The sequence below is a fragment of the Panicum virgatum genome, chromosome 9N (genome assembly GCF_016808335.1).
Source record: "Panicum virgatum strain AP13 chromosome 9N, P.virgatum_v5, whole genome shotgun sequence".
Taxonomy (NCBI): Eukaryota; Viridiplantae; Streptophyta; class Magnoliopsida; order Poales; family Poaceae; genus Panicum; species Panicum virgatum.
Window position 1 is genome coordinate 8974627 of NC_053153.1, and position 14513 is coordinate 8989139.

Sequence of the window (14513 nt, forward strand, 5' to 3'; positions counted from 1 at the left end):
TGATACCCTTGGAGCTGGAGTTCATGCAGAATCTGTGGGCCCACTGTGTGTTTTTTTCTCTCTCCTTCTGGGACACAGGTCTCCGGCTGGCTATCCTAATTCCTATGCAAACAGCAAGCAAGTTGTGAGGATCATTTCTCAGTGTCATCATGTCCTTAAACTGCATTGTTTATGCGGGGATTCTTGTTGTGGTTCTGCAGATGGGATGGAAATTTCCCTCGTTTTTTTCTTAGGCTGTGTTCACTTCCCCCGAATTTCTCCAAATTTTCCATCACATCGAAATATTAAATATAGCAAATGATCCATGCATGGAGTACTAAATGTAGGTAAATAAAAAAAACTAATTGCATAGTTTTGATGTACGTTGCGAGATGAATCTTTTGAGCCTAGTTAGCCGATAATAGGACACTATTTACCACAAACAAACGAAAAAATACTACAGTGTGCTACAGTATCCGATGCGACCTTTTCTACTATATTTTCGCGGATCTAAACACACCCTTACTTGTTTGTCCTCTTGTATGGAACACCCCCAAGATGTGATGGATCGGTGATGGGCTTGTTTGGTTACAGGGATTTTTTTAAAGTTCCTGTCACATCAAAAGAAATCTTATCATTTTATAGTATCAAATAAAATCTGTTTATAAATGTTTTTTGACAGCTGAGTGCTAATTCGCGAGACGAATCTAATGAGCCTAATTAATTCATAATTTGCTACATGATGCTACAGTAACCATCCGCTAATCATGGATTAATATACCTCGTTAGATTCGTCTCCCAGTTTAGCCATAAGGTTCTGCAGATAGTTTTATAATTAACCTTTATTTAATACTTCTAAATACTAAAATTCTACATGGTCTAAAGTTTAGTCTCCAGAACCAAACAACCCCTATCTCGTGTCATGGGCGCACAACTTCGAGAGGAATTTCTCGGGACTTATGTGCGAGCACACGCATGAACAGCGTGCTCGGAGACTCTAGCGACGACACTGACTCAGCGCGGCCACGTGGTTGGTATTTGGTAATGCCCCCCTCAACATTCCATCTGGACTTGTACAAAAGATCAAGAGGTAAACTACAGGTACGGTACTATTAGGAAAACCTATCTATCTATATATACTATATAGATGCCACCCACTAAAGTCATTAATTCTATTTATCTCAACATGCAAACTATCCACATCATTTAGGAACCCACTATATCAGACGTCATATCACCATCCACTAGGACCATCTATTTATATCTTGCAGCGATTTTCTATGACTAATAGCATCTATGCTAAAGAATGTTGTCATGCAATCACTTTATTGTTTTTTAATTTCAAATTTCACTTTAAAATTCTGTTTAAAAATTCCCGCGGCAACACGCGGGGTATCATCTAATTTTAGTTTTATTGTGGACGTGGACCATGATGCAATGTACCCTCCTATGTATTCTTTTTTTCCCTCAAAACAATACATCCATTTTTTTCACATTTACAGTATACATTTTTATTATCCTTATAAAAGTTTACAAATGAAAAAGGGTTTACAAGCCCAACAACTCAAATTATTACCGAGCAAACGAGTTTACAACCGCAACAAATCAATCAATTCAATCAGGCATGACGTAGCAGCTCGTTAGTGCTGCGAGAAACACTGTGATTTAATTTTAAGCAGGTGCATGCGAATACGATGGCAATGAGGGTAGTGTACTGTATGTTCACGGGCAGCGCCCTCCGCTGTTGTTCGGGTCGAAGGTGCAGCCAGAATGCCCCGCCGACGCCTTGCTCACCACGGCCAGCTTCGCCGACGCCGCAAGGCCACCACCGTTTGAGTCGTGCTGCCCGCCGGCTGCCGTTGGGCCCCCTTTCAGAGGCCTCGAGGCATCCGAGCCGCCCGATGCCGACGCCACGAGGACCACGACGAGCAGCAGCTTCGCGCCCGGCCCCAGCTTCCCAACGCCTGCCATGATCCTCCGCAGCACGTACGCACCTGCCGATCGAACGGGCTTCTCGCAGTGCAACAGGCTGCTAGTACTCCAACGGTCTCGCTTGAGCTTGTATATTTAACAATCGAAACCTAGGTTATTCCCCGAGCTGTGGTTAGGCGACGTCATCAAAAAAATTTCCTATCGTTGGATTCAAATCGGACGGAACCAAACAACTCTTGATATCCTCTACCCACTTCTACAGCCATCGAGAACAGTCGCAATCAATTAAACCGTTCGTGCCCCTTCCCCTTCCGCATCCCAGTTCCCATCCAGCGAAAATCACTGTCGCCCTCTTCGACTTCCGGATTGCAAAAAAAAAAAAACTCATCCTTCCTCACGACGTTCACCAGGGCGGAGTCTGCTCCACCACCTCCAAGGTACCCTACCTTTCGCACCCGACGTCACGGCAGCCTCCACCAGCGACAGTCCGCATTGCTGATTCCCGTCCCTCTAGATTGCGCCGCTCGGCCGTCGCCCTCTTCTCGCCGAGGATGTGCCACCGTTCCCCTCCTCTCACTCTCGGGAAATGCCACCCTATGGGCGCGCGAGCTCAGCGCAGATCCAGGTTGCGGCGGCGGGCGCTCCCCCGAGTGCTCCGTGCGGCGGCACATGGGCTGCTGTGGAGGCTTCTCCGGCAGCGGCGGCAGCTTGCGCGCGTCCTCCGGCGGCGGCGCATGGGCTGCTGCAGAAGCTGCGCTGGCGGCAGCGGCAGCTTGCGCGCGACCTCCGGCGGCGACGCATTGGCTGCTGCAGAGGCTACGCCGGCCGCGGCGGCAGCTTGCGCGCGTGCTCCGGCGGCGGCGCATGGAACCAAGCACCAACCAGAGCACCAAGCACCTGAAAAGCGAGGTAGATAGCCAATGCATTTTTAACCTCTCCAACACAAGCCCACTCCCACATATGGACGATATGTGTAGCGCAATCAAGAGGAGTTGGGTCATCTTCGCCCAGGATATGGTAGAACACCATTTAACCAGTGCCATTGCCTTCGACAGAGTAGCAAATGTCACACCATTTTTTATGGCACATCATCTGTCATGCAATGCTAACACGTATCTGATGATGGCCGAAGTGATCGTAGCTTGTTCACAGTATCTAACACAATCTCCATTTCATTTTCGATTTGATCATTTGTCCATTGGTGCCAACCAAAAGAAAAGGTTTCCCTTGAGAACTATTGCAGAATGCAGAGGTGCTCAGTCTCCCAAATTGAGACAGATGCCATATCCTATTCTAACTATTGTCTCACAAATAAATTAATAAATCAAATTAGAATACAGAACATCAAATTTCTGGAAAATCAAGCTTCTCCTTAAAAGTAGTAACTTACCTGTACAAGTTCAGAAAATCAAGTTGCTTACACAAATTATAAACTAGGACAGGGAATTGTTTTTGAAAAGAAAGGACATGGAATTGTCAAACCGGGAATTGGTCTGCGCGTGCTTTGCACTGAACCGAGTGGGATCGGGTCGCGAGTTGCCTCCGCAGCACGGCGTACGGGCGGGCCGCGGGCGCCCAGTTCATCAGTAATCTGGAGCGCGCGAGCAATTCATTCAGAGGTCGGCGTTTGCTCGCCCCAGGGTCGAGCAAAAAATGCCGGAGGAAAACTGACCATCTGCAGGCGTGTTTCGTGGTATTTTCCTGCGGATTTTGACGATGTTTTCGTGAAAACTTCCGGTTTTATTTGCTACTTACGCCGGTGATCCACCGTTGTTCAATTGTTCGGCTGACAACGTGTCATCATCTCAGCATGTCTTTTTTTTTTGAACTTAACATCTCAGCATGTCTGATCTCATTGCTGAAGTGAGGATAAATTTGTTTGCCTGCAGTAGTGTACACTGTACGTGCGCATCAGCGCACGCATGCGTGCTGGGGTAACCGGTTGTGTGCTCGCCGTACTTGCCGGTACGTGCTTTGCTAGCTGCGGGTCTTCACAGAGACATGCACACGTGTACGGCCCCCGACCGGGCGCACGGTCGAACACAACGCCGGTGGTCGGCAGGTACGCAGCTCCACACCAGCAACGACGAGCCGAGCCAGGAGGAGAACGTCCAGAGGCGGGCGTTCGTGCGTGCATGTTGACCCCAGGTCACCGCACGGAGATGAGCGAGGTCGCTGGCAGCTGGGGCCGTACGCCATGCTTGTCGCCGTGTGCGGTGGTGCGTCCGCACAGACGGCGCTCGCTTAATTGCCTAGTCGCTGCTACTACGCTCCGCACGCTGACACGCAACGAAAGGCACAGTAACACGATCCACAACTTCCCCGGCTGCGCTCGCTGTCCGCATTCAGCTGCGTACCGGCCTTCCGGGCCCACGCAATGCATGCACCAGCAGCACAGTGAGCAGTGGCCTAAACGCGGGAAGGAGCTACTCCTAGCTCGCAGGCGGCGCAGCATCACTGTACTGTACTGCATGCGCCCTGGCAGCCTATGAATCTCCATCGCGGCCGTACGCGTATGTAGAAGTCAAGTGAAGAACCTACTCGCTAGGTCGACCTACGGTCTCTGCGCGTACGTAGGCGGCATGGCATGCACATGCACATGCACGGGCACCAACGCCGGACGTGACTTGACTGCGTGAGCGTGACGCTGACAGGCGAGCACCGAGCGAGCAGACGGGGTCCGGCCAGCCGTTGGCGCGCAGGCAGCTGCCCATTTCCGTTATGCATGCCTGCCTAATCCCAGGCTAGCCTCATCCCAGCCGGCCGGCCGGTACATACCGCTACCGCTTCTAGCCTGCTAGCCGCGAGCCCCAGCCCCGCCCCCGCGAGCCCCCGTTCCGCCGGTAGCTGCTACCTATAGGGTGATGGCTCCTGCCGCCTGAGCTGCGAGCATGGCGCGCGGTGCAGCGCCCTCCCAGAGAGCTGCGAGCCATGGCCCTAGGCCCTAGCGGCGGAGTCCGGCCGCGGCCGTGGGAGGAGGGGGTGGGGCGCGGTCAAAGATTCGGTCTCGTCTCTCCGGGCGCGGGCTGGGGCCCCGGCGCCTCTGCATTCACACTCACTCACTGCACTTCACTGCCCTCTGGGCGCAGTCTGGGTCTGCGCCTGCTAGCTGCTGCTGCCTGCGCGGCATGCCATGCCATGCCATGCCACTGGCAATCTGGCATTGCCCCCGTCAGCTCATGTCCTCCTACGCATGCAGTGGCAGTCAGTCGCAGCGCAGGGAGCAGAGATAGCCAGAGCGACCCTATCGCTATCGCCCTTCGCCCCTCCTCTCGTGCTAGCAGTAGCTTTTTCAGTCAGGGTCAGCCGGTCAGGCACTCAGGCTCAGGCGGCAGGCAGGCTCCTCCTCTTGATGGACGATGATGATGCCGCTTGGCGCCATCCGGAACTGGCTTCAATGCTCCCCCACACGCACGCACGTACTACCACCACCGCTCCACTTGTTTTACGAACCCATCTCGGCTTGAAACTCTCTTCAGCGTTCCGCCGGTCACACGCACGAGCTGGGCGTGGTCACCAGACAGACGCACGCAGGTCAGAGCGAGGCCACAGCCTGCGTACCAAACCCAGCCGTCTTAGCGGCGGAACACCATCGAGACGACGACGACGATGATGATGACCACATCAACGGCAGCCGGCATGGCGTGTCACATGGTGTACCACCCGCGCACCAAAGCCGGCCTGGTCCAGCAGACACCTAGCTTTGGTCCCGATCAGGGACTGTTAGTGGCCTGTGCTTCCTCCTTTTTTGATGACTGGACTTGCTAACCACCGCGCCCTGTTGGTGGCTGGCTCGCTGGGCCTGCCCGACTGCTTGATCGATCGACCCATCGGACGGCGGTCAAAAGGCTAGCCCCGCGCCCCCGCGGTGCCCCTCGCGCCGGCAGGGCAGGGACCATCGTCTCGCAACCCAGGCCGCACGTCCCTTTCAGCTCGATCGCTCGAATCCAGCCGAGCGAAGCCGAGCCGGATCCACCACCAGTCGACCACCACCTCCGCTCCGGCGCTGGCATGCTCGACCCGCCTTCGTGGGTGTCTGAGTCTCAGCCTCAGCTCGGCCTCAGGCTTTTTTGATGGATGATTGCGCGTTTGAAACGAGACGCGCTGCGATGAGGAAAGAAAGGCTGGACGACGTTGTCCGACCCGACGGGCGCTGTTCAATTCGCCCTCGGGACAGTGCTGGAACTCATGCTCCGGCAGGAGGCGCCCGGCCGGCGGCGGCCCAGCTGTTGCCGCTGCTACGTCCAAGGGCCGTCCGCGAGAGGGCGAGACGGCACACAAGAAGGCAAAAGATCTTTTTGACTGGAGCGGCTCCCGTACTTTTTTTTTTACCGCACGTACCGCCCGGAGCGCAGCCGTAAAGTGGTAACTCGGCCAGAGGCCCAGAGGCCAGAGGTAAGCACGAACCCCCACGGTTTTTACCGCTTTTTAATCTTTTTATTAGGGCCGCCAGCTCCCCGTGCGCGGCCGCGCGAGGGAAGGAGTCAGAGGTGACGCGGCAGGGGTCTCTCGCCAGCTAGGGGCAGGCGGAGGCGGGCGGAAGGAGGTGCATGCATGCGTGAGGCGTGGGAGTGGGAACTGGGAAGACGATGAGAGAGAGGTGAGATGGCGTGTGGGTGCGGTGCGGCTAGGGTAGAGGGGAGGGGCGCTGAGGCTGGGCTGTAACCCGGCTGTAACTTTAACCTTTGGTGGCAGCCTGCGAGTAGTTTTCCGGCGGAGTAGCAAGGGGTGTTTAGTTCATTTTGCAAAATTGTGTAAAGATATAAAGAGGGCATTTGAAGTACTAAATGAAGTCTATTTGCAAAATTTTTTGTATAGATGGGTTGTAAATCGCGAGACGAATCTAATGATGCTAATTAATCCATGTTTAATTAATAATTAGCGGATGGTTACTGTAGCTTCACTGTTACAAATCATGGATTAAGTAGGCTCATTAGAATCGTCTCGCGATTTACAGCCCATTCATGTAAAAAGTTTTGTAAATAGACTTCATTTAGTACTTCAAATTAGCAAGATTCTGTTTTACTTTAATGCGTTTACGGCTTTTTTGCAAAAAAAAAAAACTGTAAAATAGGCAGCGGCGGATACGACAAGGCCGCGAGATTTTCCACGCGCGCGGGCGTGGGCGTGGTGGCGTCTGGTCTGGCCCGGCGAACGCAGTCAGGGTGCCGTTGCCGCGGCCCGCGCCCCGCGCTCGCGATCAAGCCGCTCCCGGCGCCCGGGCACGTGGAGCGGGTAACCCGTCCGAGCCGAGGCACATGCGGACATGCACGGCGGCGCCGGCGGGACACGTCCATTGCTCCGTCGCCACGCGCTCCCGGCGTCATGGCACGTCGCCGATCAGGCACCGCCGTCCATGGTTTCGATGCGGCAAGTGCCAAGTTGTACTCGTACCGCGACAGGAAAGACTCGTGTGATGGCGGCGGGCCGTAGCCCGTAGGCCTTCTTCAAAGAATCAAAGTCCAACCTCCCTTGCTATTGATTGATCACACGTTCACATCGCCACCTACAGCTTGCGCCACCCTACGGACGAGCTCCGACCTTCTCGAGATCCCGTCGCCTAGCATTTCAAACTGTTGGAGATGGTCTCGAGGGCGGAGTTAGCTTCTATTATTTTCCTCTAAAAGTATATTTATTATCTTATTATTTGACCAACAAACGGAGCTTCCACGTTCGCTCTCAAGACATAGAAATTCCCACGTTAATCAAAGAAAAATAGAAAAATAAAAATTACCCACCACTGCCATTATGATAAAATTAGCCTAAAATACCCCTGTGCCTAATTAAAAATCACACACCAATACCATTATGAAAAATTAAATATAAAATAGCAACTAACTATGTATCAGTTACAAATATATACTATTAATAAAAACTAAAGCTAACAACAATCAATCAAACAAAATAAAATGAAAAAAAGAATTTCAAGGTCTAGAAATTCTCACGTTAATCGAAAAAATAGAAAAATAAAAATTACTCACCACTACCGTTATGATAAAAATTAGCCTAAAATACCCTTGTGCCTAATTAAAAATCACTCATCAATGCCATTATGAAAAATTAAATATAAATAGCAATTAGCTATGTATCAGTTACAAATATATACCACTAATAAAAACTAAAGCTAACAACAATCAATCAAAATAAAACAAAAATAAGAATAGTTATGTGCATAATATTATTAAAGCTCAACAAATCAAATTGTTCTTACAAGTAGATCATATTTCAATTGTTTTAATCAATAATAAGACATTAATTTACGATAATGAACAGGGTGATGTATGGTAAAAAATCGTATAATCTTTAAACAAGGATACAATGACATGCAAATTTTTTGAATTTTCAATACTAGCCGCGCAAATGCGCGGGCTGTACGCCTAGTTCCTTTTCAAATACGCATCTTATATTTTCTCCACTTTTAACATGAGACCAATAAGCACACTTATACCACTGATCAACCTCCCTAATGCTGATCTCACCGCCCCCTCGATGTTGCGCCACCTTACGAGCCCAAGCTCCGATCGTCTCGAGGCACCGCCGCCGCCTTGAGCTACCTCCAGATCGCATAGTTTGTAGCGAGAGAGCTTAATTTTCTCCACTCCTACCCAAGTCGGCAAGTAGTGGCTTCGGTTAGGGCACGACGTCGACTCCATTGAGATTGGATCTACAAGAGATGGGTGCGGGTGTGGCAATGAAACTGGTGAATGCTTCCCTTCCCACTCGATGACATGGGAGTTTGGGTTCTATCATATAGCCCCCCAAAAAAAAGGATGTTAAACACCCTGTATTTCTTTGATGTAAAAACACCCTGCATTCTATCTGTATAATTTCTTCAAAACCGTGCTTCTGTGGTTGGCAAAAAAGCTGGCATAAATAAAAACTAAGTTGTGCTAAACAAGGCATACTTGCAACTGCTTTCAGGGATCAAAATTTACTAATTGTCAAACCGATTTCCCGAGGAACAAAAACACAATGTAAACCTAGAGCAGTACTCCATCCATTCCAAAATAAGTGTTGTTTTAGAAAATTTTGAACACGTTACTTATTCTAAGAAATAATTTTATGACCCCTAATTACTTCTAACAATTGTGATTCAAAACCTTATTTATTTGCTCTTCTGGATCCTTAATAAATGCATGTGCATTGGAACTAAAAAGATAACATCTACTACGTATTGCTTTAATTAGATAATTTCATTATAAGTTAACAATATTTTTTGATGGACAAAATTTAGATGCTAAAACAACACTTATATTATTTTAGAACGGAGGAAGTATTTCATAAAGCAGTAATTTTTGAATGATCGACTGCACTCTGCACTTAAAATAGATGAGCATCGGGTACAGCGCCGGGTCCTGTCCTAATCAGCCGCATCACCAAATCTAGCCTGACCACAAATCGCCCAGATTACGCAGTCCCTGGACTGGGCCTCCAGCGGAGAGCCGCTGTTTAGTTCACTTTCTATTTTGCATTTTTGTGTTTTTAGAAAGGAATATTCAATATTTAAAGTATTAAATATAAATTAATCATAAAACTAATTACAAATCTCGTTTGTAAGCTACGAGACGAATCTAACGAGCCCAATTAATTCATCATTAGAGCTTGTTTACTGTAGTATTACTGTAGCAATTTAGTGTCTAATCACGGCCTAATTAGGCTCATTAGATTCGTCTCGCGAGTTACAATTTATTTATGTAATGCGATTTATTTTTTGACTACATTTAGTACACCATACAAACAATTTATAAAAAATTTACATTTTACATTTTGGAATCTAAACAAGCCTAACTCTATGCCAGCATGACAGCGCTGTCACGCTGCTGCCAGACCAGACATAAATACTCCCCGGCGTGCTGCTCACACATAAATTACGCGCACAACCCAACCACAGCAAAAACCCTATGTTCCGATCATTATTGACTTTTTTTTTGCCCTATATGGCTCTAGAATAAGGCTGGACGAAAAACTCGTAACTCGCTAACTCGCTCGACTCGCTCGTTAGTAACTCGGCTCGAGCTCGACTCGTTTTATAACAAGCCAGCTCGTTTTATAATGAGACAGCTCGAGCTAGCTCGCGAGCCATAACAAGCCAAGATAAATAACAAATATTGTATGAATTAGTGGAAACGATCAACGAATAATGATTGATCATGGTCATGGATGATAACATACTTATATTTTTCATTGTAAAATTCACATTATTTTATTTATTTCACTTTAAATATGCATGTGATGTGTTTTTTTACAGATTTACGGTTATCATCTCTATGTAAATATTTTTATACTCTGCCTCGCGAGCCAAACGAGCTAGCTCGACCCACTAACGAGCCGAGCCGAGCTAGCTTTCTGACTCATTTGTATAACGAGCTATAACGAGTCGAGCCATAACGAGCCGAGCTGACTTGATATCCAGCCCTACTCTAGAATACTAGTGGTCATTCGTTAAAGAATCAACGCTCGCCCAATTCTTTTATCACACAGGTGCTGCCCTAGTGGCGCAGAAAGTTACCGAGCTTTTTGGTTGCAAAAGTTACTGTTACATGGTATAGTAAAAAAGTAGGCCGCTTGACGTCAAGGGGAGCACTCCTCCTCCCTCTTTTTAACGAAGGGAACCAAAAGCACAGCACAAGAAGAGGGAGGAGGGCAAGCGACCGGCCTGCCCCCAAAACCCCCGCTCTCATCTCCGTCAAAACCCCTAGCGAAGCCTCCCCCTCTCCAGTCTCCACCTTTTCGCCGGCCGCCTGCTCGAAAGCAACCGCGGAGGGGAAGAAGCTGCTGCGTAGGAGAAGAAACGGCGGCGGCGGCGGCGTCGTGTAGGCTGCTGCAGGCCGGAGAGGGCAAGCTATTGGCAGCGGCGGCGGTTTTGGAATGCAGCAGCAGCAGCAGCAGCAGCACCTGATGCAGATGAACCAGAGCATGATTGGGGGCTACGCATCCCCTACCGCTGTCACCACCGATCACATCCAGCAGGTCGTGATGCCCCCAACCAAATCTCACCCTCCCTCCCCCGCTTTGCATATCCTCCGTCTTTGAATCTTCTCCTTTTTGTTTGGTTCCGTGATCTTGTCTCGCCCAACGGTTTTGGATTATTCTGACTTCTTTCTTGGTTCATTCAATCGTTTCTGATTTTGTTCTCTGTACTTTTCTTTGCTTGCGCTCGGTTTCCTTCCATTCTTCAGTAGAAGCGCGTCGGGACATTGGAGGCGAAGCAAAGTTTCACTTTTTATCTGTTGTCCTCATTTCTTTACCTGATTTTGTTCCTATGCTGTATCTTCAGGTTTATTTCCTCTTTTTATCTTTTCTGCCGATTCTTTTCGGTTTTGGTGAATCGTTAACAAAAAAAAACACCTTTTCGCCGTCTGATCTTGCTTGAGAGTTGAGACTGGAGAGCAATACCGGTTCATGGGGGTTCGGTTAGACCTCAGCCTTCCGACCTGATTCTTTTATCTCTTCTGCTCTAGTATCGTGCTTATTTTATATAGATGTATGTATCTTCAGATGGTCCCTGACTTCTGATTTCCTCTGCAGTTTAAAGTTCAAACTGCCACTGTCTTCTTGGTCCCATTCTTTTCGCTGCAGTTGCCCACACGATTTGAATACCACCATTATCCCCTCATCTAAGTCCCCAACCATTTGTAGCTCGGTCCGGTTGGTGACCTGCTGTGAATGATCATACCTCCCCACTGCTGTTTTTCGCAAGCAGTAACGATGCCAGACCTGCTGCCCGCCTGCCTCCTGCCAAGCAATCTTTAAAGCCTGCCCAGGCGCATCATGTGCGACATTCCATCAATGGAAACATAGAAAAGCTGTGAGATTTGCATAGATATTGACTGTTTGCAATCTTTAAAAGCTACTACCAAATATCTTGCCTGCTTGCACTTTTTTTTAATTCTCAGGAATATTTTTTGAGTAGCAGACAGGCTCACAGGGCCATCATTGGCGGAGGTGAGGCGAACATGATCTGGTCCATATTCATGTGGGTAGGAATGTAGGTTCGCTTGCGCTGTCGCCCATTGGAGTTTGGCTGTTAGACCCTTAAAAGGATTCAGCCAGACGGCGGTATGCTAACAGCCAGGGGCCGAACTGCGGCTGCCTGTCCTGGCCTTGAGCGATGGCCTATGTTTGCATGCTCCGGTGTCAGTCAATGATTGATCCTTAGATTGGGAGAGCGTACGCTTGTAGTGAGAAACCAACGTGTATCAATCATTGAATCTCAAAGGCAGTTGATTGGTGATGAACTGCCATCTATGTCAGTGCAAAGAATGGCTGACGATTTCTCTTTAGATTATGTTAATGATATGAGTTATCATATAATCTAGATCATTTTACTTTTATAATTTTTCAAATATGTCGTTGATATGATGATGTAATAGTTGACAATGGCCGTATACATTGGATGATGCAAAAGGTCAGATCTTTATCCATTTTCTAAAACAACCGGTGTCATTCGTGGAGCAAATGGTTGTGTACGGGTCTGCTAAGTGTTTGATAGTTGGTTAATGTTTTTTTGGATCGCCTTGGTGGTTAGTGATGACAGGGACTTAATCTACTGATATATATTTTGACACACTAATACGGTTTCACCCTGAACTGTGCAGTACCTGGATGAGAACAAGCAGCTGATCCTTGCCATCCTCGACAACCAGAACAATGGGAAGGTGGAAGAGAGCGAACGGTGAGTTACTGAGTACTGGCCTGACCTCCTTGCGTGATCACTATGGATGTAGTAGCACATAGGCGCTAGCAACTTAACTGTAGAGATAACACTTGTGTTAACATGAACAAGAATGACCCTTCATTAGTACAGCATCAAGCAAGCCTATTTTGAACTCCTTTGGTAAAGATGATCTCATAGCTGCCACTTTGATTCTGATTTGTCTGCTGCAGCTCAGGCATCGATTAATATATTTTCCTAATGTTCACGTGATAAATCAAGTGATTAGTTCTCTGTAGTACCAACCATGCACTGGTTTTGTTCAGTCTACTGTTTTTGTGATCTGTAATGTCTGTGTCACACATCACACTTTCTATAGCTGTTCCACAACCGAAGGAACTCGTGATGCTTCTTTCTCAATCATGATTCCAAGTAATGGCATGCATGTTCATACGTCTAATGTTTACTTGTGACAACTGATAAAAGACACTTCTGTAATATTATCTATCAACAGTCATGCATGCTTACGTTGTGCAATGAACTATACAGTAGGTATATCATGTAAGCTGAGTGTTCTCTTGTGTCTGCCACCTGATGTCTTGCAGGCACCAAGCTAAGCTCCAGCACAACCTCATGTACCTGGCCGCCATCGCCGATAGTCAGCCGCCACAGACGGCACCGCTGTCACAGGTACTGATGCTAGCGCTGCTCGTGGGCTTGGTCCCTGCGGACCTAACACACAAGCTTTTTTCGTTAGTGAAATCAACGTTGCACCGATCGATCTCACTTGACATGGCTGGAATCTGCAGTACCCGTCCAACCTGATGATGCAGCCGGGCCCGCGGTACATGGGGCCGCAGTCGGGGCAGATGATGAGCCCGCAGTCGCTGATGGCGGCGCGGTCCTCCATGATGTACGCGCACCCGTCCCTGTCGCCGCTTCAGCAGCAGCAGGCGGCGCACGGCCAGCTTGGCATGGCCCCAGGCGGCGGCAGCGGGTTCAACATCCTCCACGGCGAGGCCAGCATGGGCGGCGGCGCGGGTGCCGGCGCCGGCAACAGCATGATGAACGCCGGCATGTTCTCGGGCTTCGGCCGCCCTGGCAGCGGCAGCGGCGCCAAGGAGGGGTCGACCTCGCTGTCGGTGGACATCAGGGGGGGCGGCGGCAGCTCCGGCGCGCAGAGCGGGGACGGGGAGTACCTGAAGGCCGGCACCGAGGAGGAAGGCAGCTAAGACACTGGCGCCGGCATAGCGGCGGCGGCAGCAGCAGCAGCAGCAGCAGGATTAGCAGGTAGCTTTGAGAACTGAGGAGAGTAGTAGTGTAGTAGTGGTAGCTAGTATGTGGTCGGTAAGGTAGGTTTGCCCCATGGGAACCTGGAGGTGGTAGTGACCAGCATCAGCATGCATGCTGGGTCACTTGTTTTGGATGTGCGTGGCAGGTTCTCTCGCCCAAGATGATGATGTAGTATGGAACGTTGCATTGCTGGTGCCCTCTTGCGCCAACACTCTATGCAGTGTTGATGGACTCACTCGATGATCTTGACCAAAAACTTAAATACTGCTGCCGTTAACCCTTTGCAAATTAGGATGTCTTCCGTTGCTGACGTGGGGAGCCCTCTAGCTATTGGTTTCTCACGATCTGCAAAAAGTTAGGCTGTTTTGAGCAGATCCATGTTCTCCCCCACGTCATCTCCGTCGGAAAAACTTTGTCCCGTTTCTTGATGGATCGTGCGAGTGTGTGTGACACGCTTGAAAGTTGAACTCTCGAGTTCAGTGTTCAGAGTCGGAGGCAATCTGCGTAGTTCCCAACTTCTTTAAGATCGAAATTGAATTTTGAAGGTTAAAGAGTGGCAAATACATGTGAAACTCACTCTATTTTCAAACTATGAATACAGTTCTATGTCAGAATCTTGAGTTAAACTTGAAGAGTACATGAGCTCAATTTTGGT

General features: G+C 49.0%; 1 protein-coding gene across 1 annotated transcript; it reads left to right on the forward strand.

The window, feature by feature from the left end:
* Nucleotides 1–10512: 10512 nt before the first annotated feature.
* On the forward strand, nt 10513–14140 carry LOC120691977 (GRF-interacting factor 1). Its single transcript, XM_039975187.1, has 4 exons — nt 10513–10881; nt 12510–12586; nt 13171–13255; nt 13375–14140. The coding sequence occupies exons 1-4, from the start codon at nt 10780–10782 to the stop codon at nt 13795–13797; spliced, it is 687 nt and encodes a 228-aa protein (XP_039831121.1). The 5' UTR covers nt 10513–10779; the 3' UTR covers nt 13798–14140.
* The last annotated feature ends 373 nt before the right edge of the window (nt 14141–14513 follow it).

What these genes read in the sequence shown, in the direction of transcription:
- LOC120691977 (XM_039975187.1), top strand. Translation starts at nt 10,780, where the DNA reads ATGCAGCAGCAGCAGCAGCAGCAGCACCTGATGCAGATGAACCAGAGC. An exon ending in CCACCGATCACATCCAGCAG is followed by an intron (nt 10,882 to 12,509) that starts GTCGTGATGCCC and finishes TGAACTGTGCAG; the next exon opens with TACCTGGATGAGAACAAGCA. An exon ending in AGACGGCACCGCTGTCACAG is followed by an intron (nt 13,256 to 13,374) that starts GTACTGATGCTA and finishes TGGAATCTGCAG; the next exon opens with TACCCGTCCAACCTGATGAT.